This window comes from Scyliorhinus canicula, chromosome 22 (genome assembly GCF_902713615.1).
Source record: "Scyliorhinus canicula chromosome 22, sScyCan1.1, whole genome shotgun sequence".
Lineage (NCBI taxonomy): Eukaryota > Metazoa > Chordata > Chondrichthyes > Carcharhiniformes > Scyliorhinidae > Scyliorhinus > Scyliorhinus canicula.
The window spans coordinates 6,122,854-6,146,266 of record NC_052167.1 but is presented as its reverse complement, the minus strand read 5'-3'; the positions used below and the strand labels follow the sequence as shown (position 1 = coordinate 6,146,266).

Here is a 23,413-nt window from a genome sequence, read left to right as displayed (position 1 = left end):
AGTAGGTGAACCCAGTTGCAGAACCATCAAATCAGACCCACAAGGGAAAAAACACCAGTTTGTGACATAGCTGGAGAAGAATAGATCATATGACGATGTGACTTCAATAGTTTCCCAAAATAAAAGAACATTCTGGAATATCTGAACGGAGAAACACACGCAGCACACACACACGCACACCATACACGCCACAAACACACAAACTCTGACTTCAACTGAAGACAATTTGGATGGTTAGAGTGAAAGAAATAAAAGCTTTATTATTAGTGGAATCTAGAATTTCAATAAGTAGTCTTTAAGTGCTGCAGACTTTTTAAACTAAGTATTTCTCTGTGTTAGAACCTTCTGAAAAGGATTTAAAACCTTGCACCTTGTACTATCATTGAGTCTACAATGCAGAAGTAGGCCATTCAGCCATCAAGACCTTACTGGCCCTTGGAAAGAACACCATACTTGAGCTCACGCCTCCACCCTAGCCTCATAACCCAGTAACCCCACCTAATCTTTTGGACACTAAGGCATAATTGATCATGGCTAATTCACCTAACAATCTTCAGACTGTGGGAGAAAACCAGAGCACCCGGAGGAAACCCACGCAGACACGAGGAGAAAGTGCAAACTCCACAGAGTCACCCGAGGCTAGAATAGAACCCAAGTCTCTGGCGCTGTGAGGCAGCAGTGCCACTCTACTATGTATTCAATCTTTATGGTCATTTCTCCTGCTTCAGAAATGCTTGCTTTTGACTTCCAAAACATCGGCCAGAATACATCAGCCAACAGCTTTATACAGCACAAAATAATTCGCAACCCTTTAATCCTGGATATTATTCGGAAGGAATGCAAGCTGGTACTGCTTGCTGAAGCTCAGTCGTTCCATGTTTCCATGCAGAAGTGACTTTAAATTTCAAATACAAATTTAACCACATTTCAGGTGTGCGGGGGGAATAAGACAAGTACTGCATTTCAAAAGTATTCTTCTTCCACACCCAATGTATTATGGTCCATCCCATTTAACAGTAAAGGATTTATGCATGGCAGCACAGTGGTTAGCACTGTTACTTCATAGCTCCAGGGTCCCGGGTTCGTTACCCGGCTTGGGTCACTGTCTGCGCGGAGTCTGAACGTTCTCCCCATGTCTGCGTGGGTTTTTTCCAGGTGCTCCGGTTTCCTCCCACAAATCCCGAAAGACGTGCTGTTAGGCGAATTGGACATTCTGAATTCTCCCTCAGTGTACCCAACAGGCGCCGCAATGTGCCAACTAGGGGCTTTTCACAGTAACTTCATTGTAGTGTTAATATAAGCTTACTTATGACAATAAAGATTATTTTTTGAAAATCACTTTTTTCCAAAATGAATGGTTGGCAAATGCTTAATTCCTCGAGAAAATCACTTTTTTTTCAAAATGAATGGTTGGCAAATGCTTAATTCGCTGAGAAAATCACTTTTTTTCCCAAAATAAATGGAACTTATTTCAAAAATATGCACTTTCTCTCTTTAAAAAAATACTTGGGTTTTGAAAGGAGTCCCATGAAGATGATTGAATGGCTTCACTATTGCAATGGAGTGCAAAACCATGTTATAGATGAAAAAGAGCTTAATTCAGAATTTGCTAACCTCAATTAGGGTATTTTCCAGGGCAGTAGAAATAACTTCAGCATCCTTCAGTTGGAGTAAAGAGAGATAACAAACCCAAATAGGATCCCCAATTTCAGTCGGTCTAGATTGACCTATGCAGGAGAGTAGACGTGGACAACTGAAGGCATGCTGAATCTTTGTTGCAAGATCCCCATGGTTAAGCAGCTTGCCAGTGCTCACTCTTGAGGACGGCAAACAAATGTCTACTGAGGTTTGGTCTTCAGTGTGCCCATATAAGAAAACCACAGCGCAAGTCACCATCTTCAAGAGAGCAGGAAGTAAAATGCCCAAGAAAGGCTTACAGAATCAACTGAGGACAAGAGGAGCAATTAATCAGAACAAGGTAGAGCACTATCTAATCCCCTTGTTCACAACAGAGACAAAGGAGAAATCCTGAAGCCAAAACATGGTATTCCCACATGGATTTGAATGAAACTGAATACATCATTACTCTAATTACTAGCCAAGTAACCAGATTTCATTTTAATACCAGTGACTAATTGGTTCAGCTGCTTTCCTTAATATTAACCAACAGACTGCATTACCTGCAAAATTTTCATTAGCACAACTTCGTCGCTGGCTGGGTCAGTGCCAACGAAACGTGCATGTGTGACAGCATCAGCCATGTTTTCTATCCCCTCTGCCGCACCATCATGACTGGGATCTGCAGAAAATCACAAATATAAAAATCCTTTAACTTTTCATTGTCATGTTTAGTCGTGATAACTGAATGCCATCTCTGTTGGCAATTTAAAATTTGCGACACAAATGAGCGGTTTCAGACTAAATATATTAATAGAACATTCAGCAGGCTTGTTGTGTTAGAGCCAGAGGCTAACAATCAGTAAATTCCAGCATATTAACTAGATATTAAGTTAACTAACACAATGGAGCGGGGGACACAGCGGTTAACACTGCTGCCTCACAGCACCAGGGACCCAGGTTCAATTCTGACCTTGGGTGACTGTGTGAATCATAGAATTTACAGTGCAGGAGGCCATTCGGCCCATCGAGTCTGCACTGGCCTTGGAAAGTTTATCCCACCTAAGCCCACATCTCCACCCTATCCCCATAACCCAGTGACCCCACCTAACCTATTGTGGACTCCAAGGGCAATTTAGAATGGCCAATCCACCTAACCTGCACACGTTTGGACTGTGGGAGGAAACCGGAGCACCCAGAGGAAACCCACGCAGACACGGGGAGAACGTGTAGACTCCGCACAGACAGTGACCCAAGCCGGGAATGAAACCTAGAACCTTGGAGCTGTGAAACAACTATGCTAACCACTGTGCTACCGTGCCTCCCTAGTTTACACATACTCCAGTGTTTCCTCCGGGTGCCCCGGTTTCCTCGCTCAGTCCAAAGGTGTGCTGGGAAGGCAGATTGACCATGCTAAATTGCCCCTTAGTGTCTAATGGTAAAGTGGGATTAAGGGGATGGGCAGGGGAGAGGGCCTGTCTGGGGTGTTCTTTCAGAGGGTCGGTGCAGACTTGATGGGCCAAATGGCCTCCTTCTGCACTGTAGGGATTCTATGACCAATCTAAAATTGAACCAACTGAGAGTCATGTCAGTCAGGTGTAGATAGGGTGGAGGCTTTTTCTTGAACATTTAGCAACTAGAAGGCATTTGTAAGAAGTAAATACCTTCAGCTGGGGCAGAACAAACTGGTGCTGCCATTATCTGATGCTTGGTATAAATAGGATAGAATGGTATAATACTGGCCATCTGCAACATATTTACATGTTCACATGTCTGCTAGGTACATGGATTTTCCAGAAACGTCCAAACAATCCTGCTTTGGCGTGTGCAGGAAGAATGAGGCCACATTGATTCTCACCAGCTTTTACAGATGCACCATAGAAAGCATCCTATCTGGCTGCATCACAGCCTGGTATGGCAACTGCTCCGCCCAAGATCGTGAGAAACTACAGAGTCACGAACATAGCCCAGTCCATCACACAAACCCGCTTCTCATCCAGTGACTCCATCTACACCTCCCGCTGCCTTCGGAAAGCAGGCAGCACAATCAAAGACGTTTCCAATCCGGGTTATTCCCTTTTCCAACTTCTTCCATTGGGCAGGAGATACAAAAGTCTGAGAACACCAATTAGCAGATTCCAAAACAGATTCAAAAACAGCTTCTTCCCTGCTTGACCAGACTCCTAAACGACCCTCTTATGGACTGAATTGATCCCTTCACACATCTTCTCTACCGAGTATACTATACTCATGTATGCTTCACCCGATGCCGGTGTCTATGTATTTACATTGTATTTATGTTTGCCCTATGTATTTTTTTCATGTATGGAATGATCTATCTGAACTGTAAACAGAACAATACTTGCCACAGTACTTCGGCACACGTGACAATAAACAAATCCAATCATATCCAATCCAATCCAACCCAAGCTGCTGCCCTGGATCTTAAACAACCCTGGCCAAGGCAGTAAGTGGCTGTGGGTATAGGTGAGGAGAAAAACAACACACAATTCTGAGGGTTGAGAGGCAGGGTGACTTGGGTGAAAAGGCTTTTGGATGATGTTGGAATAGATAACCAAATAATAAATCGTTGCTACTTCTAAAGAATTTGAACGTCAAGAGCTATTTACTGAAAAATGCAATTACATTACAGTACAAGGCTGCAACTTCAAAATTCACATCAGATTTACAAGAATGTGAACATCATTAATGTTCTCACTACATCACCAATACACAAGGTCTTATTGATTATAAATAACGCTACTGTCATCAGTGAGGAAGGAGTTCACAAATCCATCAGTGAGGAAGGAGAACCAATGGAGTCAACTATCTGCTACTTCCAGGTTGACTGGAAGATTTTGTGAGCATCCTTAGTTGACTGACGTGGCTAGGAAGAATTGTAGTATTGCTTGCCAAGGCAGAAAGGAAATGTACAGCTTAGTTATGTAGAAAGAATGTTTCTGTAAAAGCTGCATGGTGGCGCAGTGGTTAGCACTGCTGCCTCACGGCGCTGAGGACCCAGGTTCGATCCCGGCCCCGGGGTCACTCTCCGTGTGGAGTTTGCACATTCTCCACGTGTCTGCGTGGGTTTCACCCCCACAATCCACAGATGTGCATTGGTGGATTGGCCACACTAAAATTGCCCCTTAATTGGGAAATAATTGGGTACTCTAAATTTTTTTTTTTTTAAAGTGTTTCTGTACTCTGAGCCAATTGGGTTGTACAGAATAGCACTAACATGCATAGTATATAATTAACTTCCTCTAAATCTGCTGGCAAGGAAATGCAAAGTCTAATACTAAAGCGTGGTGATGTGTCTAATTATTAAACTCTCAAAGTTAAACACTTTAGCAGGCTAAGCACACAGAATTATAAGAATCAAAGAACTGTTACAGCAAAGTTTAATATAAACGCAACTGACTACGAACTGGATTGTGAGCAGTGGGAGAAAGCACATCCAGAGTGAGACAATTTGGAGCAGAGTGGGAATTTGGTGCAGAGTGGAAAAAGGTGCTTTTTCTCTTTGCTTTGTAACTTTATAAACCTTCAGAGAGTGGTGCCCTGCTGCAGCAGTAGAGGCTACAAGGGAGAGAGCTGATTGTAGTAAGAGCAGTAAGTATTTACTACTTTTATCACTTATAGTTTCAAAGGTCTTTTCGTGGTTCATAGTTTGCAAGGACTATATTCAGTAGTTGATATGCGCGTGAGATATTAGGAAACTGGGTCCAGAAATGAGACCCCAATGTAGCAGGCAGTTTTGGGGTTAAACAGATAGAAGGGAAAAAAACCCTGCTCACACAGAGTCAGAGGGATACGCCCACACCTGGGCAGGTTACATTGTCTCGGTCTTATTAAAACTCATGGGAATACATAGGATGCCCCTGATCTATTGTTCTTCAGGATACCCATGTCTGACCGGCTGTGGCCCATTACACAGTCTGGTGTCCTCTTTGCCCATCAAGGGAAGCTTAGTTGCATATCAATAGCATGGCTCTATTATTTTATATGAATGGGAGTGGGCAATCAACCAAACCAAGATAAATCTGATGGGTTCAAGCTAGGAAACCCCAGCAGAGGACCTTTGTTTGAGGGGCTGGGCTAAGAGAGAGAAAGAACACTGTGCCTTCCCTTGTTGGACCCTCTACATATTGACCTAAAACGTTCTCCTGTATACATTTTAAGAAGTCCATTCCATGTAAGCCCTCAACACTATGACTATCCCAATTAATGGTGGGAAAGTTGAAACTACCTAATATAATTACCCTACTATTTTTACACATCCTAGCAATGTGGCTGTCCCTTTTTTATTCTTAAACTCTACCTACAAAGCTTCATTTGATGCCCCTCCAAGATATAATTTTGCCTTACTGCAGTAACTGACTCCGTAACTAATAAAGCAATGCCTCCTCCTCTTTTACCCCCTCCTCCATCTCGAAGATTCTGCAGTCGAGTCCGAGTTGTCAATCCTGCCTGTCCCTCAACCACGTCTCCATGATGGCTACTATATCACAATGCCACGTGTCAATCCTCTTCCTTAACTCATCCTTTTTACTTGTAATATTCCTGGCATTAAAGTAGAAGTCATCCAGCCTTGCCTGTCCCCTTGAAACTTAAACCTCTGTATTCCTTCTGACTTGATTGTTTTTCTGTATTATGCTGGTCCCTATTCTGCTAACAGTCTGTCTCCCCTCCTCCTGCGAATTAGTTTAAACTCCTCCCAACAGCACTAGCAACCCCACCGGCAAGGATGTTAGTCCGACTCTGGTTCAGATGCAGACTGTGCGCTTCCCCAGAAACAGTCCCAGTGACCCAGAAATCTAAACCCCTCCCTCCTGCACCAAACCACACATGCATCTGCAAACACACAGATAAATTGACAGCCTAATAGTTTAAGCTCCACCCATCTCCGTGATGATGTAGCCTTTCAGGGCTCACTGAGTACTTCTAAATTATCTGGTTGCACTTCTTTGCAAGCAGTGTGGAGACACAGTCTCCAATGATCCAGCTAAGTAAGCCCACTTGCTGTTTTATGATCTCACCCACCTAGCAGTCAACATGGCCCCATTTTATTTTTAAGTGTAATAGCCCAGAACTTGGGCTATCTTGAATCTTCCCAGAACTAAAAATTATCTCTAAAGGACATTAATGAACCAGATGGGTTTTCACAACAATCAACAATGGGTTTCATGGTCATCATTAGACTTTTAATTCCAGGTTTTTATTGAATTCAAATTTCACCATCTGCCGTGGTGGGATTCAAACCCAGGATTCCTGAGCACAACTCTGGGTCTCTGGATTACTCGCCCAGTGACAATACCACTACACTGCCTCCCCTACTGCTAACAGAGGGCGCAAGATCCCTGGCAGTGTACACAAAACAAATATTGGCAAAGGCCCACTGTAAGGTTAGCTAACAGCTGTACATGAAATACAGCAAAGAGAATCATTCATATCACCAAAAAAAAAAGCTTGTTGCAATATCATATTGTGCTATCATTGATATCAACCACTGAAAAAAAAGTTAGCAATCTTTTGCATGTGCTGTGTTTGAATCCCCATCATATTTAACCAAACCGAACAAAGACATTAGCAAAAGTTAATTTCACAAAAGCACCAAATAATTTAAGGGTTTTACAACTTAGGCGTGCAGAGACACTTGATCTTGGAAGTAATTCCCTTCTTGTGTATGTCCGGAACTACACAAACACCATCAGTGAATAAACTGAAAGAAAGGTTAATCAGTAAAACTTGCAATTACAGGTGCTCTTTCAGAAACAACCCAGTCCAACTTGCTCTAACACAGTGTCTGTTTTCACAATGCTGATCATAAACTATAATTAACTGCTATTGTGTCATGGCTCGGAAAAAAAACCCAAAATCTGAGCGGCCCAGCAGTTCATTCACTTATTACCTTGTCCACAGATGCAGTATCTGGTGACTTCTAAGTAGGGAGTGCCGCCAAATGAATTGCGTCACATTAAAAAGAGCTTCCTCAAATTCAAAAGGGTGCACGGATGTGACCAAATCAGGCAGTGACGGGTGAGAAAGGGAGGGGAATGGGGGAAAAGGAAACAGAAAAGGCCTGGTGAAAGGGACAGTTGCTGTGGGAGGCAGAGGGAAATGGACGAAATTGGGGGAGTGGGTTGCAGAGTAAGAATTCAGTACAGCAGGCCTGCATAATTGCATCAGCAAAATAGATTTTGCCACTTTTTCTTTTAAAAAAAAACTTAAATCATCCAGTTTATCATTGAAGAAATAATGTCAGCATATTACAGGATTCTCATGGGCCACAGCAAGGAACAACATAGTAAATGCAAGTAATAAGCATTAAAAAAATAAACTGCAGATGCAGGAAATCTGAAACAAACCCAGAACCATCGATTCCTCTGCTGCTCTCTCCACAGGTGCCGCAGAACCTGCTCAGTGTTGCTTGTGAAGTAACAGATTTCAAACTCTAAAGTCTATCAATTCTTTCGGATGGAAGGGAAACCCATTCCATGGAGTGCCAATTGGATCCAAGTGTAAATACAGTGACTAAAGTTAAATATTGGTTTATAATTTCAGAATTTTGATTATACTGCTGATAAAACACGTCCACCTTTTTATGAAATTAAAAGAGGAAAAAGGATCAAGAAAGAGATTTATACAGCATCTTAGCACATGTACCAAGATATTCCACAGACATTTAAATACACTGGAAGAAGTAATAAGTTCTCTGAAATTCTGTGAATTGTGCGATGGCTTCCATGCTGACATAGCAATAGTGACTTAGATAGAACATAGAACATTACAGCGCAGTACGGGCCCTTCGGCCCTCGATGTTGCGCAGATGGTTTCACGGGTCGGCGCAACATCGAGGGCCGAAGGGTCCGTACTGCGCTGTAATGTTCTATGTTCTATCTAAGTCACTATTGCTATGTCAGCATGGAAGCCATCTCACAATTCACAGAATTTCAGAGAACTTATTACTAAAATGAATTACTCCACAGTTTCTGCATTTCATTTGCCACTTGTCCGCCCATTCCACCAACCCCTTTTGAGGTTTCACAGCAGGGGTTCCCAACTGGAATCCGTGGACTCCTAGGACTCCATGAAGAGTCTCAACACAGTCCACACCGCTGACGCCACCATGTTGTGTGTGTGTGCGCGTCCAGCATCATACCTCCTATTATAAATAACAGGTAAGACTTACATATTTTCAATCGGAAAACTGACCAGACTAACATATGCATAGAAATTGCTAGAAAGGACTTGTCTCCATTCGATCATAGAATCAGAGAATTTACAGTGCAGGTCTGTGTTTGTACCTATGATATTATATAAACCAATTGATGTCTGTGTTTGCACCTATTTCATGGCAAAAAAAAAGGCGTCAACATTATGAGAATGCTTGGGGTTCTCCGATGCTCTTGGTAGGCCTCTGGGGCTGCCGCAGCTCAACAAGTTTGGAAAACCCTGTTCTATAGTAAAATCCTCACAATTCACAATACTTCCAAGTTCTGAACCATCTGCTGATTTTGACATTGTGCCCTGTACACCAAAGTCTAGGTCATTAATATGCAACAAAAGAGCAGGGTCCTCACACCAATCCCTGCGGGGAACTCCACCATAGATCTCTCCCCAATCCCAAAAACTACTGTTAACCATTAAAGCTCAATCATCTAACATGTTCAAGAGAGAAACCAATTGATTTCTGAAGAGCGACGGCATCAAGGCACATGGAGATAATAAGATCAGAAGACATAGGAGCAGAATTAGGCCACTCGGCCCATCGAGTCTGCTCCGCCATTCAATCATGGCTGATATTTTTTCTCTCATCCCCACTCCAGCAGCCCAGTGGTGACAGCCACCCTCCAATCCTGGAACCAACAGCGGCAGCAATTTGGCCTGACCAAAATGTCGGACAAGGCTCCCATCTGCAACAACCATAGGTTCACACCAGCACTGACTGATGCCACCTTCAAAAGGTGGAGGCAGGACGGGGGGCACTGACAGTCAGGGACCTATACATGGACGACAGGATTGCAACACTGGACGAACTGACAGAGAAATTTCGGCTAGCTGGGGGGAACGAGCTACGGTACCTCAAAAACTTCCTACGAAAGGAGACAAGGACGTACCCACAACCGCCACGACAGACACTACTGGAAGACCTACTGGACGCAAGTATCCTAGAGAAAGGGAACTGTAGCGACATGTATGACCGACTGGTAGAAAGGGCCGACACCGTACTGGACGCAACAAGAATGAAATGGGAGGACGACCTGGGGATTGAGATAGGGTGGGGACTCTGGAGTGAAGCACTGCATAGGGTCAACTCCACCTCCACAAGGCTCAGCCTGACGCAACTAAAAGTGGTACATAGAGCCCACTTAACAAGAAACCGTATGAGTAGGTTCTTCCCGGAGGTGGAGGACAGATGTGAACGGTGCCAAAGAGGCCCGGCCAACCACGCCCACATGTTCTGGTCTTGCCCCAGACTTGTGGAGTACTGGACAGCCTTCTTCGAGGCTATGTCCAAAGTGGTGGGGGTAAGAGTGGAGCCATGCCCGATAGTGGCGGTCTCCGGGGTTTCAGACCAGCCAGATCTATTCCTGGGGGTTTGATGGCTAGCTAAGGCCCAAAACCAAACTGTAAATAAATACCTATAAACATGTGCCGCGGCCATATTGGGGAATGTAAAATATGTATGCCGGATAAAGGGGGCGTTGTTATCACAGTTGTTATTACGAAGATGCTTACCTGTAAATATACATGTTAATTTTTGCGTGTTTTTTTTTGTTTTTCTCTCTCTAATAATTTGTTATTTGTTCAATATAAAATATGAAAACTCAATAAAAAACATTTTTTTTTAAAAAATTGTAATGACACTAGATAATAAAATTTAGAATTCCAATGCACTGGAAAATTTCAGTCAACTCAAATAACACATCTTTAGAAATTATTTGAGTTAGCCTATAGATGGCACTACAGACAAGCAATGACAATTATTTGGTTTGGATAATAATATTTTCAAACACAAAATTAAATCTTCTTCAATAAAATTTATAATGTACAAAACATGTATCTGAAAATAATACTGTCTATCTCATCATTACATCCAACAACAAAATCGACCTATTTTTGGACTAAATTCTGACATCCAATGTTTTATTTTTATTCGTTCCCGGGATGTGGGCGTCCCTGGCAGGGCCAGCATTTATTGCCCGCCCCTGAGGGCATTTAAGAGTCAACCACATTGCTGAGGATCTGGAGTCACATGAGGCCAGACCAGAGGAGGACAACAGATTTCCTTCCCTAAAGGACATTAGTGAACCAGATGGATTTTTACAACAATCGACAATTGTTTCATGGTCATCATTAGAATTTTAATTCCAGATTTTTATTGAATCCAAATTTCACCATCTGCCATGGCGGGATTTGAGCCCAGGTCCCCAGAGCATGACTCTCGGTCTCTGGATTACTAGACCTGCGACAGTCCCATGACCTCCCCTTACTGTTGGTAAAAGGGCTCCGAGAGCCTCTGGAGACTGGTCGCTTGGAGGGGCTTTGGAAAAGACAAGGAGGAATGAAAGGTTTAGCTGGCCGGGGAAAGGGCCCAGAGAAAACAGATGCCAACGAACCTTATCCTTCCCGCCCATCGTCGTCCTGTGCAGTAAATGCTGCAGGGACTGCCATACCAGAGTGGGGTTCCCTCAACGACACCAGGTGTGTTGAACACAGAGGTGACCACCACGCGCAAACCATCATCTCACAAAATGCAATTGTCAAAAAGGATTTGTATGTTTCAATATGACACGAGGACCCGGGTTCGATCCCTACCCGGGTCACTGTTTGTGTGGAGCTTGAACATTCGCCCCGTGTTTGCTTGCGTCGCATCCCCATAACCCAAAAAGATGTGCAGGATCAGTGGATTGGCCACCTTACATTGCCTTTTAATTGGAAAAAAATAATTGGGTACTCTTAAATATATTTTTAAAATTTGAAGTTATAAACTGTTTTGTAAAGGTATTGTCAAGCTGCATTAAAGTTTGTGTCATGTGTAATGTTACAAAGAATATCGATCCTCATGCTAAGCATGTGCAGCCTCAATTAAATCGATACCCTGTAGAATACACAAAAATACTGTCCCAAGTAAAATGATTGATTCTGAATAAATGTTAGGAAGTTAATGGTTTTGAGTAATATGTCCACAGATACCTTTTTCTTTCAGTCAAACCTGTTTGTTTAGCCTCATCTCCATAGAGACTTTAATTGAAATTTATGAGGTCAGACATTTCGACTTGAAGCTGTGCATGCTTGTGTGGAACCAAGAGGGGGCAGGCTTTAGGTTCACTGTGCAAGAAACAGTGCCTGCTTTATTCAACTAATGCTCAATTATCAAAATTAAGCATTCATTTTGCAAAATGTTTAAAATGCTGAGCTGCACTACAGTATTACATATGGGTTTACAGTTTGTATATCTGAACAGTGGCACTACTGGGAAGCGAGAGTAACAACGGCAACTGTTGCAGTTCTCGGAGTAATCAGGGGTGTCGCACAAAGCAGAAAAAGAGCAAATAATTAAATTCAGCGGGGAAACAAAGCATAGAAGGAAGGGCCATTTAAGGGAATGAAAAAAAGAAATAAAAGGCTTAAAAATGGATATGTTTAAGAAGAAAAGTGAGAGCAAAGAAAATGTTACGTGACTTCCCTTTAATTATAATCTTTCTCATTCCATGATTTAAGTGCTACAATCATGTACAACTGGATGAATGTCAACCATTCATTAGCAGACAAATCACTTGAGGAGACTTATTGAAAAGTTTTTTTCTTTTGTATTCAAATTGGTTTCCCCTTCTGCACTGCACAGCAATACTATGTCTACACATGCTGATCACCCCATACTGGACTTCAACTTCTGATTCTTACCCAAGAGGAGACAGTGACAACATCCAAAAGTACTAAACAAACATTTTGTTGAAATTAAAATCCATGAAAAGTTGTTTTTTTAAAAAGGAGGCAGGCAAGGATATTTCTGTGTGGAGAGAGAACTTAAAGATTATTTGCTGAACCTCTACATATACAGAAAAGTATAACAAAATATCTCAGGTTTCCTACTTCCTGAGCTGCCACAGTAAGACAGTAATGCTTAGTCAAAGTAAGTGTCTCTTCCATGGTACAATTCAAATAAAAGTTGAGCTGATGAATCACTCATTATGGGCATTCTATGGAATGATGCTCAACCAATGCAGTAGGCAAGTGACAGGCTGGAACAAACACCACTTATTTGCATTCTGAGCAAACTCAGGAAAAGTCCTCCAATAGCTACTGACAGTTAAATATCAATAAGCACATCATAGGGGATCAATGTAGCAATCATGAAATAAGAGCTAGATGCTTCCCTGTAGTTTGGCAAGCTTTTGGGGTAGAAACTTTCCTCTCTGGTAATAACATTTCTGCCACAGGCTGCTAAAGAACTGGCTACTCGGGACTGATCCTTTCAAAAGAAATGTAATCAGTTTGAAGATCTGAGGGTCAGTGCGTCAGAACTGACTGTTCTTGGGTCAGAAAGTCCAGGGCATCATCACAATTTGTAATTTCTTGATGCATGTGGAGATGCTTCGATATGAAAAACATGGCCTGCAAACTGGAACAATCTCTTGCATGAAAACAATCCACTTTGAGTGTCTATTCTGAATTATGCCATTCTTTTTGCCCTATATCGTCCAGCAAATAGCCACATTCTACATGTACCAGCTAAATCTTCCCTCACATACAATCCAAAAGAGCACGAACTTCACCTCTGCTTACTATTAGTTGACAGCTGACCGACCAAGATTTTTGATCGCCATTAAGACCATTTATCACATGACTACTGTGATTTTTTTTAAGTGAACCCTTCACGATTTCCTGCAGTGATGACAAATAATATCCTGTTGCATGTTAAAGTTGATGAAACTAGGAAGAACGGCAGATTACCTAAATCCAAAGACCAAATAGGAACAGCTGTCATCCCACAAGAATAATCATACTGAACAGCTTCTTTAAGACATTCGTGCCCTGGACAGCCAGCTGATCTAACCCCACTCTGCTGCATAAAAGATCTTCTCCTTTCCCAGAGCAAGCACTATTCAAATTCTAAACAACAAAGGATGTTGAACCCTTAACAGTAAATAAAAAGCTTTTCCAAGCCACACAAGATCAGAGAAATAGGTTGGTTGTAAACTTTTAAAGCAATGGTTAAATTTCATTTTAAAATGGCATAAAATCATAATAGTTCAGCATTGCTCCTTATTCAGATTCTACATACAATTAGAATTACGTCGTAGCGATACAAAAAGTGACATTGGAGCTCCTAAGACTCAAATGGTTTGAGCGACTGATGTTACTCTCCTTAAGAGTAGAAATGGTTAAGAAAAAAATGGATACAAAAGTTATTTAATAATAATCTTTATTTTTGTCACAAGTAGGCTAGGCTTACATTAACACTGCAATGAAGATATTGTGAAAATCCCCTAGTCACCACACTCCAGCACCTGTTCGGGTACACTGAGGGAGAATTCAGAATGTCCAATTCACCTAACAAGCACGTCTTTCGGGACTTGTGGGAGGAAACGGAGCACCAGGAAGAAACCCACGCAGACACGGGGAGAACATGCAGACTCTGCACAGACAGTGACCCAAGCCAGGAATCGAACCCGGGTCCCTGCTGCTGTGAAGCAACAGTGCTGACCACTGCCATCCTAATTTAGAATAATTTTAATAAATAAAATGAAATTGTTACCAGTGTCATGATGGTCACTAACCAAAGGACACAGATTTAAGGCGACTAGCAAAAGAACCAGAGGTGAAATGAGGAAAGAAAATGAACTGAGTTATTGCTATTTGGAATGCGCTGCTTAAAAGGGTGGTACAGTAAGAAGTCTTACAACACCTGGTTAAAGTCCAACAGGTTTGTTTCAAATCACTAGCTTTCAGAGCAATGCTCCTTCCTCAGGTGAACTCCTCAACCTTTACCCTTGTCTAAGGTGTGGTGAGCCTCAAGTTAAATCACCACCAGTCAGCTCTCAAAGGAGAGAGCGGCCTGTGGTCCTCTAGGACTGTGGTGACATTTATGGCTTTGTGTAACCGCAATCAAGAATTGGACACAACCTGTGAAAGTCAGTTCATCTTTACCACAAGCACTCACGCTTCACCACAAACCTCAATGGCAACAGATTTAGTAGAAATGTTACTTTTGCCACAGATGAAGGAGGAAAGAATGTACATTTTATAAAGCATCTTTCACACCTCACCATTCCCAAGATAACTTTACCGTCAATGAATACTTCTGAAGTGTGGTCACAGTTATAAATTAGGGAAACGCAGAAGCAAATATATGTGCAGGCCCCACACAAATAGTCATGAAAGAAATGACCAACTAATTTTTTTTTCAGAAAAACAAGGGATTTGGCCAGACACCCAAGACACCCACTTCTTCGAAAAATGTGATGTGGTCTTTTACTTCCACATCAAACAGGAACCAGGGCTTTGATTTAAGGTGTCGTCCGAATGACAGCACCTCCATTAATGGAGCATCACCCCAATGTTGCACTAAAGTGTGAGTCTATACTATGTGCTCAAATCTCTGGCATGAATCTAAAAAGCACAACATTCTGACAGGGTAACAACACTGCTCACCGACAGGATTACTCCTGAACCAGGCTGGTCACTGACAGGATTACCCGCTGATCCAAGGCTAGTCACTGGCATGATTACCACCGAACAAAGGCTCGTCACTGACAGGGTTACACCTGAACCAAGGCTAGTCACTGACAGGATTACCACCGATCCAAGGCTAGTCACTGACAGGATTACCACCGATCCAAGGCTAGTCACTGACAGGGCTACACCTGAACCAAGGCTGGTCACTGACAGGGTTACACCTGAACCAAGGCTAGTCACTGGCATGATTACCACCGATCCAAGGCTAGTCACTGACAGGATTACCACCGAACCAAGGCTAGTCACTGACAGGATTACCACCGAACCAAGACTAGTCACTGACAGGGTTACACCTGAACCAAGACTAGTCACTGACAGGGTTACACCTGAACCAAGGCTAGTCACTGACAGGGTTACCCCTGAACCAAGGCTAGTCACTGACAGGGTTACCCCTGAACCAAGGCTTGTCACTGACAGGGTTACACCTGAACCAAGGCTCGTCACTGACAGGGTTACACCTGAACCAAGGCTAGTCACTGACAGGATTACCCCTGAACCAAGGCTCGTCACTAACAGGGTTACCCGCTGATCCAAGGCTAGTCACTGACAGGATTACCACCGAACCAAGACTAGTCACTGACAGGGTTACACCTGAACCAAGACTAGTCACTGACAGGGTTACACCTGAACCAAGACTAGTCACTGACAGGGTTACCCCTGAACCAAGGCTCATCACTGACAGGGTTACACCTGAACCAAGGCTAGTCACTGACAGGGCTACACCTGAACCAAGGCTAGTCACTGACAGGGTTACCCCTGAACCCAGGCTAGTTACTGACAGGATTACCCCTGAACCAATGCTCGTCACTGACAGGGTTACCCCTGAACCAAGGCTCGTCACTGACAGGGTTACCCCTGAACCAAGGCTAGTCACTGACAGGACTACCACCGAACCAAGGCTAGTCACTGACTGAGTTACCCCTGAACCAAGGCTCGTCACTGACAGGGTTACCCCTGAACCAAGGCTAGTCACTGACAGGGTTACCCCTGAACCAAGGCTCGTCACTGACAGGGTTACCCCTGAACCAAGGCTCGTCACTGACAGGGTTACCCCTGAACCAATGCTCGTCACTGACAGGGTTACCCCTGAACCAAGGCTAGTCACTGACAGGGTTACACCTGAACCAATGCTCGTCACTGACAGGGCTACACCTGAACCAAGGCTAGTCACTGACAGGGTTACCCCTGAACCAAGGCTAGTCACTGACAGGGCTACACCTGAACCAAGGCTCGTCACTGACAGGATTACCCCTGAACCAAGGCTAGTATCATGGCAGTGTCCCTTTAAGAAAGTTTTTTGTCTTATCACATGGCTTCAGTGATGTCATTGTGTGGGTGGAGCTGAGCTGTGGCTGAGAGTTTTACTTTTGCTTTGAGTTTCGAACTGGTTTTGAACTGCACAGGGTGAAATAATTTTCTTTCTCTATCTTCCTTTTCCTTATGGTTCCTTCCTATGGTTCCTTAAAAGATTGCTTTCTGGAAGGAATTCAAATCTGCTGTTTGAAAAGTGGAACAACAACCTTAATCAAGTGAGAATGCTGTGTGCTGGGCCGCGCCTTTGAAAAGGGGTTTCTGGTTTTACTTGGATTTTGTTATCGAATTAGAACAGTTATGGGGGAATTCATAGATTACTGAAGCTGTGACGTTTTCTCATTTGAGAATTTTTTCTTTGATTTCAGTTAACCATATTCTCATCATCAGTGTGAACAAAACCACACGAGAAAACCAGATTCACTTTTAAAGCAATGGCTGAATTGATGGAATCTTAAACAGGATTAACTAATTTTTCTTTTCCCCTCCAGAATATATTTCCTTCCAATTATCTGGGAAAATGTCTATTTTTCTTTTTTTTTTTCTTACTGCTAGAAAAATATATTTTCTTATTCTACACTTCAAGAGCCTTACCTTCTGCCTGGAGCCATGGTGCTGCCAGTGACATGGGTTTCACGAGCTGCACATGCGTCTCACCCAATAGTTTATTTTCAATACTCCGACCTTTCAACACCTTCTTTGTCTGAGCCTACTGTAAACATGCCCTCTCTTTATCCTGAACAATACATTTTTCCCACTTCGGGGTTGTAAAAATTATTAAATCAAGTTTGTTGACCAAAGCCTTAGTCCTCCCTCCAGCAATCTTTCAAATTATTCCCAAATACTACTCTCACTTTGCCAGATGACAAGGACAACCTCAGGAAGCAGGTCTCAATAGGAAGAATATTTTATTTGAATTCTGATATTTCCAAATAGAAAATGGAGACGTTCAAGTGAAATATTCCAATCTTTCAGCAGCGATAGATCTTACCCAGGTATGAATCCAAGATCTGCACCCAAGATTGCAACTATAGTGCAAATGATGCCCATTTTTAGTTAATGTCCTTAATTTGAACTTTCAATTTAAAAAAAAATTGATTCAAAACATGTAGATTAAAGACAAAGCAAACTTTGTACACACAAAAGCGATGGAGTTGGGCTTCATAACTGAACATCCCTCAAAGGGGATTACTGATGGCTGGCAGCACTGTGCAGTACATTATCCTTCAACAAACGAGTCCCCAGTGGTTCAATCTGAAGGAGATATTCAGAGTCATATTATGCTGAAATAGCATCACCAAAGTAGGATAGTAACCACTGCACGTAAATTTACAATGAATGTTTTAGCTGAAGAGGAGGCATTTCTCAGCAACAGCTACATTTGCAACACCAACATGACACACAGTTAACAGTGAATTTTGAGGAGCACATACTGTGGGAGAGCATATTAATGAAAATACAATATAGTTTCTGGTGCCTGCTGCTTGGAAATTAATACATATCCCAATCTGAAAATCCTGTTCCTAAAAGACAATGAAACTTTGACTGACCCCAGAATTTCTTCATTTACAATAATTAATCTTTATAAAGGGAAAGACACAGGCAACAGCACTACAATGTGTGATCCTTCCACGATAAAACAGTTTAACATTCCATTTTTAACTTCTGCAATTCCATGGGAGATGTGAGTGCGCCGATTATACACACCCAGACAGAAATATGTACACACTCAAAATGGTGCACTGATATATTTAATATCAGGTTTTTCAAAGTGTGGGTCGTTCCCCATGCGAGGGTTGCGGAGCACTCGGTCGCATTATTCCCACGGTGGTCCCAATCGTGGGAGAAATGCCCAACAGCCATTACCGGCTTTTACATTGAGAATGGCAACCACTGCCACCTTTTAAATGGAAATAAATTAGGCTGTGTGGAGTCTTCCAGCCAGAAACGGCAGCAGAGAGCAGGTCACGTGCCCTGCACACACAATGTCAAGCGCCCTCCAGGTACGTGCTTTTGATACAAATCACAAGAGCAGTGTTGCTTCCATTTTCCAGTTGCTGGCAAGCAAGGCAAGTGAACTGTGGAAATGCATGTTTTTAAAAAAATAAGAGCTGGCCAGTGACTCAAATAGGAGGTTCACCTATTGGACAGGATCTCACAACAGAATCTGATGGAGTGAGCTACTCAGAAGAATCCAGGACATGACAGAGCAGTGCTAGTGTTAACACCATACAGAGCTCCAGGGCCACTGGTTAAAACCTACAAAGAAATTTAACTCGGTAACAAAGCAGTATAAAGATGATTTCTCGAGGTATGGTTTTGTCAACTGTGCCAATGCAAATATGGATGCAAAGCCCAGGTGTATTATATACAAGGAATACTGGTAAATGAGAGGAAAAGTTTCAGATTTTGAAAGAGAAGTGGTGGGTGAAAAATTCCTTTTGAGGTTGAGACCCCAAAGTCAGGTATTAACATAGAGCTGACTCCAAATTAAAAGACTCCACTGCTGTAGCTAACCTGTATGAAAAACACGCCAAAAGCCTATGAGGCTGCCAGCATTCTGGTGTAGCATTTCCCAGGAGTATCCAGTGCTGAGTAAAACACGCAGCTATTGCTATTGCCCTTCACGAGGACATACATATGCGAGATTGGGTTTTCCATTTTCATAAAGATGAAGACAGCACAAAGGAACTGGCTGAAGTCTGCACCTGATTTTCACATTGCCCTCTGCTCCTTTGAAACTGATTCAAGTGAGATTGCGAGGATCAAGCAGGCTCCGCTTTCGCATCAAAAGTAAGCGATCGTGGCATATGTGCGATGTTCAGCCGGCGCGGTCCTGAAGATCGGCCAGATGGCAAAAGTGGGTCCCAGGAAGAAAAGTTTGAAGAACTCTGTCTCAATAGAACCAACATGTCGACTAAGCCCTAGTCTCCGGTATAAAACGCTGTTGAATATTTCTCTGAAACATCAAAATAATTTTATAGATTCACTTGTTGGTTTTACATATTTAATATTAGTTCAGCAAAGGAAGGAGCAACACCGAGATCCCAATGTCACAGTGGTCCACTAAATTCACACAAGCAGAGGGTACAGAGAGAAATTACCATTCTGCTGTTCATTATTTGGTATGCTGATTAGAAGTCAAGAGTTAGAGGTAGCAGCAGGCCAGTGCTGAATGGTAATTTAAGAAAAAATAAATTAAGAGTACCCAATTCATTTTTTTTCCCCCAATTAAGGGGCAATTTAGCATGGCCAATCCACCTACCCTGCACAACTTTTGGTTGTAGGGGCGAAACCCATGCAAACACAGGGAGAATGTGCAAACTCCACACGGACAGTGACCCAGAGCTCGGATCGAACCTGGGGTCTCAGCGCCGTGAGGCAGCAGTGCTAATCACTGCGCCACCATGCTGCCGAGTGGTGAGTGGTAATAAGATCTATAGCCCCGCTTATCGTGGGAGAGTTGGGCCATTACATCAGTTGAACATAAGATGTGTCAGACAAGGAGGAAGAATAGATAAGTGGAGAAAAAGGAGCGAACAAATTCCAAATATTTCCAAAATGCTACACACTTGCTTTTGGCCAGCCTTTTCACTTCATTGCATGGAGATTCCACTGTGCATTTAAGACAAATTTAAACTGAAAAAAGGGGATTCAATCAAATTGAAATCTTTCTGCCCTTTTGTACTTCTACTAGTCTTGAGGAAGATGCTGGAGTTTTTCATGGAAACGCACTTGAAAAAACAGAACTGGAGTATTCCTGAGAAAAGATATTTTGTCAAAGCTTTTTGTCTTACACGCTTCAGGACAATCACAAGAATACCAAAATCAGGGGAAACAACACTTCATACTATAGGAGAAGAGGATGGTCTTTGGTTGGCAAGTGGACTCTGATTGGTAGAGGCATCGCAACGGGAGAATGCACCAGTTGGTGGTGACCAACAGTAAAAGTTTTAAACTTAAACGAGGCAACTTAACTGTTTGGGCGGTATGGTAGCACACTGTTTAGCACTGTTGATTCACAGCGGCACGGTCCCAGATTAGATTCCCAGCTTGGTTCACAGTCTGCACGTTCTCCCAGTGCCTGCGTGGGTTTCCTCCGGGAGCTCCGGTTTCCTCCCACAAGTCCCGAAAGACATGCTGTTAGGTAATCTGGACATTCTGAATTCTCCCTCGGTGTACCCAAACAGGCGACATGGGGATTTTCGCAGTAACTTCATTGCAGTGTTAATGTAAGCCTACTTGTGGCAATAAAGATTGTTATTATATAGCATTGCCCCGTGCAATGAACCAGTGAATAGTTATTGCTGAAACAAGCACAATGTGCACAGTGTTCTTTCTGTCAAAGAACAGGGCCTTACATGATAGTGCAGTAGTAACCGATGCTTGTCTGCTGTGAAAAGTAGGTTATTACAAGAAACAACTACAGGAGTGAGGTTTTAGAATTTAAATGAGGCCAACTGAAATTAATTTTGAGAAAACCATATGTTTGATCCAATTCAAGCCATCATTTTCATTCTGACCCACTTTGCAAGCATCACAAAATGTTTAACATTCTTGTGCTTTATTCATCTCTGCAAACTAATGACAGTATTAGATTCGGTCCATGTGGCCAAGCTAATTATGTTACATAACTGAGGATGGACCAGGGTTATGTCAGCACACAAGATGGGATTTATTTTCAGTCAGTGATGGAATAAATTGATAGCTCATGCAGTGAGCCCAAATCCACCGTTTTTAAAAGGCAACTGGGTGCATTTCTCTCAAGTTTTTTTGTGACATTACAAAAAATCATGTGGCTAGTTATTTGGGAATTGAGGGAGTGGTGGAGGGGGCGGGTTGTGGGTCAAAGCATGCATACGTCTGGGACAGGATGGATGGGCTAGTTGGTCTTTTCCTGTTCTTCATTTTTTTTAAATATTCAAACACGGCATTGTCCTGTTCTACCTCCCTAAGTTACACCAGCTAGTTAAACCAATAAATCATAGGGTTAACAGCCATGATTGTTAAATATTCAACTGCTGTCGACAATCACCTAAGCAGTCCAATGGAGTATTTCTTCATGGCTTCATTGGTTTCCTGAGTGAACAAATTAGACTTATCCCTCGCCCTCCAAAATTCTCTATCTGGATCTGTGCATGATGCTTTGATTCTATCGACCATGCAGCCTTCTAATGGCTGACTTCTCAGCCTGTGCCTTTTAAAAAAAAACACATTTTTATATTGAAGTTCAAAAAAAATCCAAATTTCTTTTACTGAAAGCAAAGCAAATCAGCTGATCCCCATCTGGGTTTTGTGAAAGTGCTTCAAATGTGATGAGAGGAAAAACACACACAGACAAGTAAATGTCATTGTAAATTGAAACAGCCTTGTGCAAATTTGCTGAAAGTGTTTTTTGACAATTAAAATCCACACTAAAACATTTAGGTTGAAGAAAAAGCACATCATTCAATACCTTAAATGCAAAGTTTCCCTCAATCCTCCCCATCTTCGCCTCCAAAATGTGGAAGGTACTCAAGTAAATTATTAAAATTGTTGTATAAGGAGCTCTTTTTCCATTTGACCCAGTCGAAGCTACATAAAATGCTGAGGAAACCGCTGTGCTTCATGTCAAAGCACTAGTGTCCCATTTTAGGACTAAATAACTATAAATCAGATAGATGAAACGAGGCACACAAAACAAAACCAAAACTTCCTTTCAAAACAAAAACTGAAATTATCTCAAGTAATGGTAAGCATGCTCAATGTATTTTTCTGCCAATCATGTGCATCTTAAACAATCACCTGGCCAATCAATGGTGGAGCAGCAGTTATTCACATTTGACTATGGAGAAGCACAAAGTTCAGACCACTGAAAGTGAGAGTGCTTAGGGCTCAAAATGGAATTAGGAAGTACCATAGCTTCACACCTAAAACCCCAGCACCAGCAACTTGCTCAGCTTATTTGTGCCATCAGTAAATTAGGGACAGAGGGACAGAGATTTCTGCAGAAGTGGGAAGGACAACAGAGACTGAGTCACATTAAGTTACTCTAATGTTCATCGACTGCATAGGCCCCCTTGTCCAGAGATAGGTATACAGTTCTGAATTTTAAAATGAAGTAAAGAATTATTGCTGAAAAGAGAGGCCTGTGATTAGCCTCAGAAATCCAAGTTGGGACGATTCATTGGCGAACCGAAGGACTGTTTCCTGCTGAAACTTTAGTAGGGGTGCTTATAATTCAGCAGAAGAGCATTTTATGTTTAAGAAACATACTTACCTATCAATCCATATGACAGAAACTTGTTAACAGATGTCAGAGCCAATCCGGTAATAGGTCCTGTTGTATCTTCCGATCGGATGACTTCCAGGAAAGGTCGAAGGAAAACATTTGGTTCTATTTCGGATAGGTCTGCAAGAGAAAGGAAAATCAAGTTTAACATTATATGATATATCATCAAATCTAGGATGAAACCTATTGGAAGTACCCATATACTGGAATGAATATATGTCTAAATATACTTTTGGAAATGTACTCTGCTCCTCAGTTTCTCTATAATTTTACTTGAGGGCTGAGTATTAGGATCCGGTCGCAATTATATATTCCATAGCATTTGCCTTATTTTTCACCTTCTGATGAAAAAGACCTCATCTCAGAGCTCCACAGAAAATCAATGGCTATCATTGAGGCCTACACAGCGATCATGCTGTACCCAATACGATGCCACAAACAACAATACGATGAATGGCCATTTAAACT

The 23,413-nt window shown here is 42.3% G+C and overlaps 1 protein-coding gene across 9 annotated transcripts in view; it reads right to left on the bottom strand.

Moving 5' to 3' along the window:
- Positions 1 to 23,413, bottom strand: part of gbf1 (golgi brefeldin A resistant guanine nucleotide exchange factor 1) — a 237,543-nt gene that overhangs the window by 99,584 nt on the left and 114,546 nt on the right. For all 9 annotated transcript variants that reach the window (XM_038782817.1, XM_038782820.1, XM_038782818.1 and 6 more), the window contains 2 exons: positions 22,934 to 23,065; positions 2,181 to 2,299 (listed from right to left, as the gene is read on the bottom strand). In XM_038782817.1, coding sequence (XP_038638745.1) covers positions 2,181 to 2,299; positions 22,934 to 23,065 — 251 coding nt within the window. The remainder of the gene's footprint in view (positions 1 to 2,180; positions 2,300 to 22,933; positions 23,066 to 23,413) is intronic.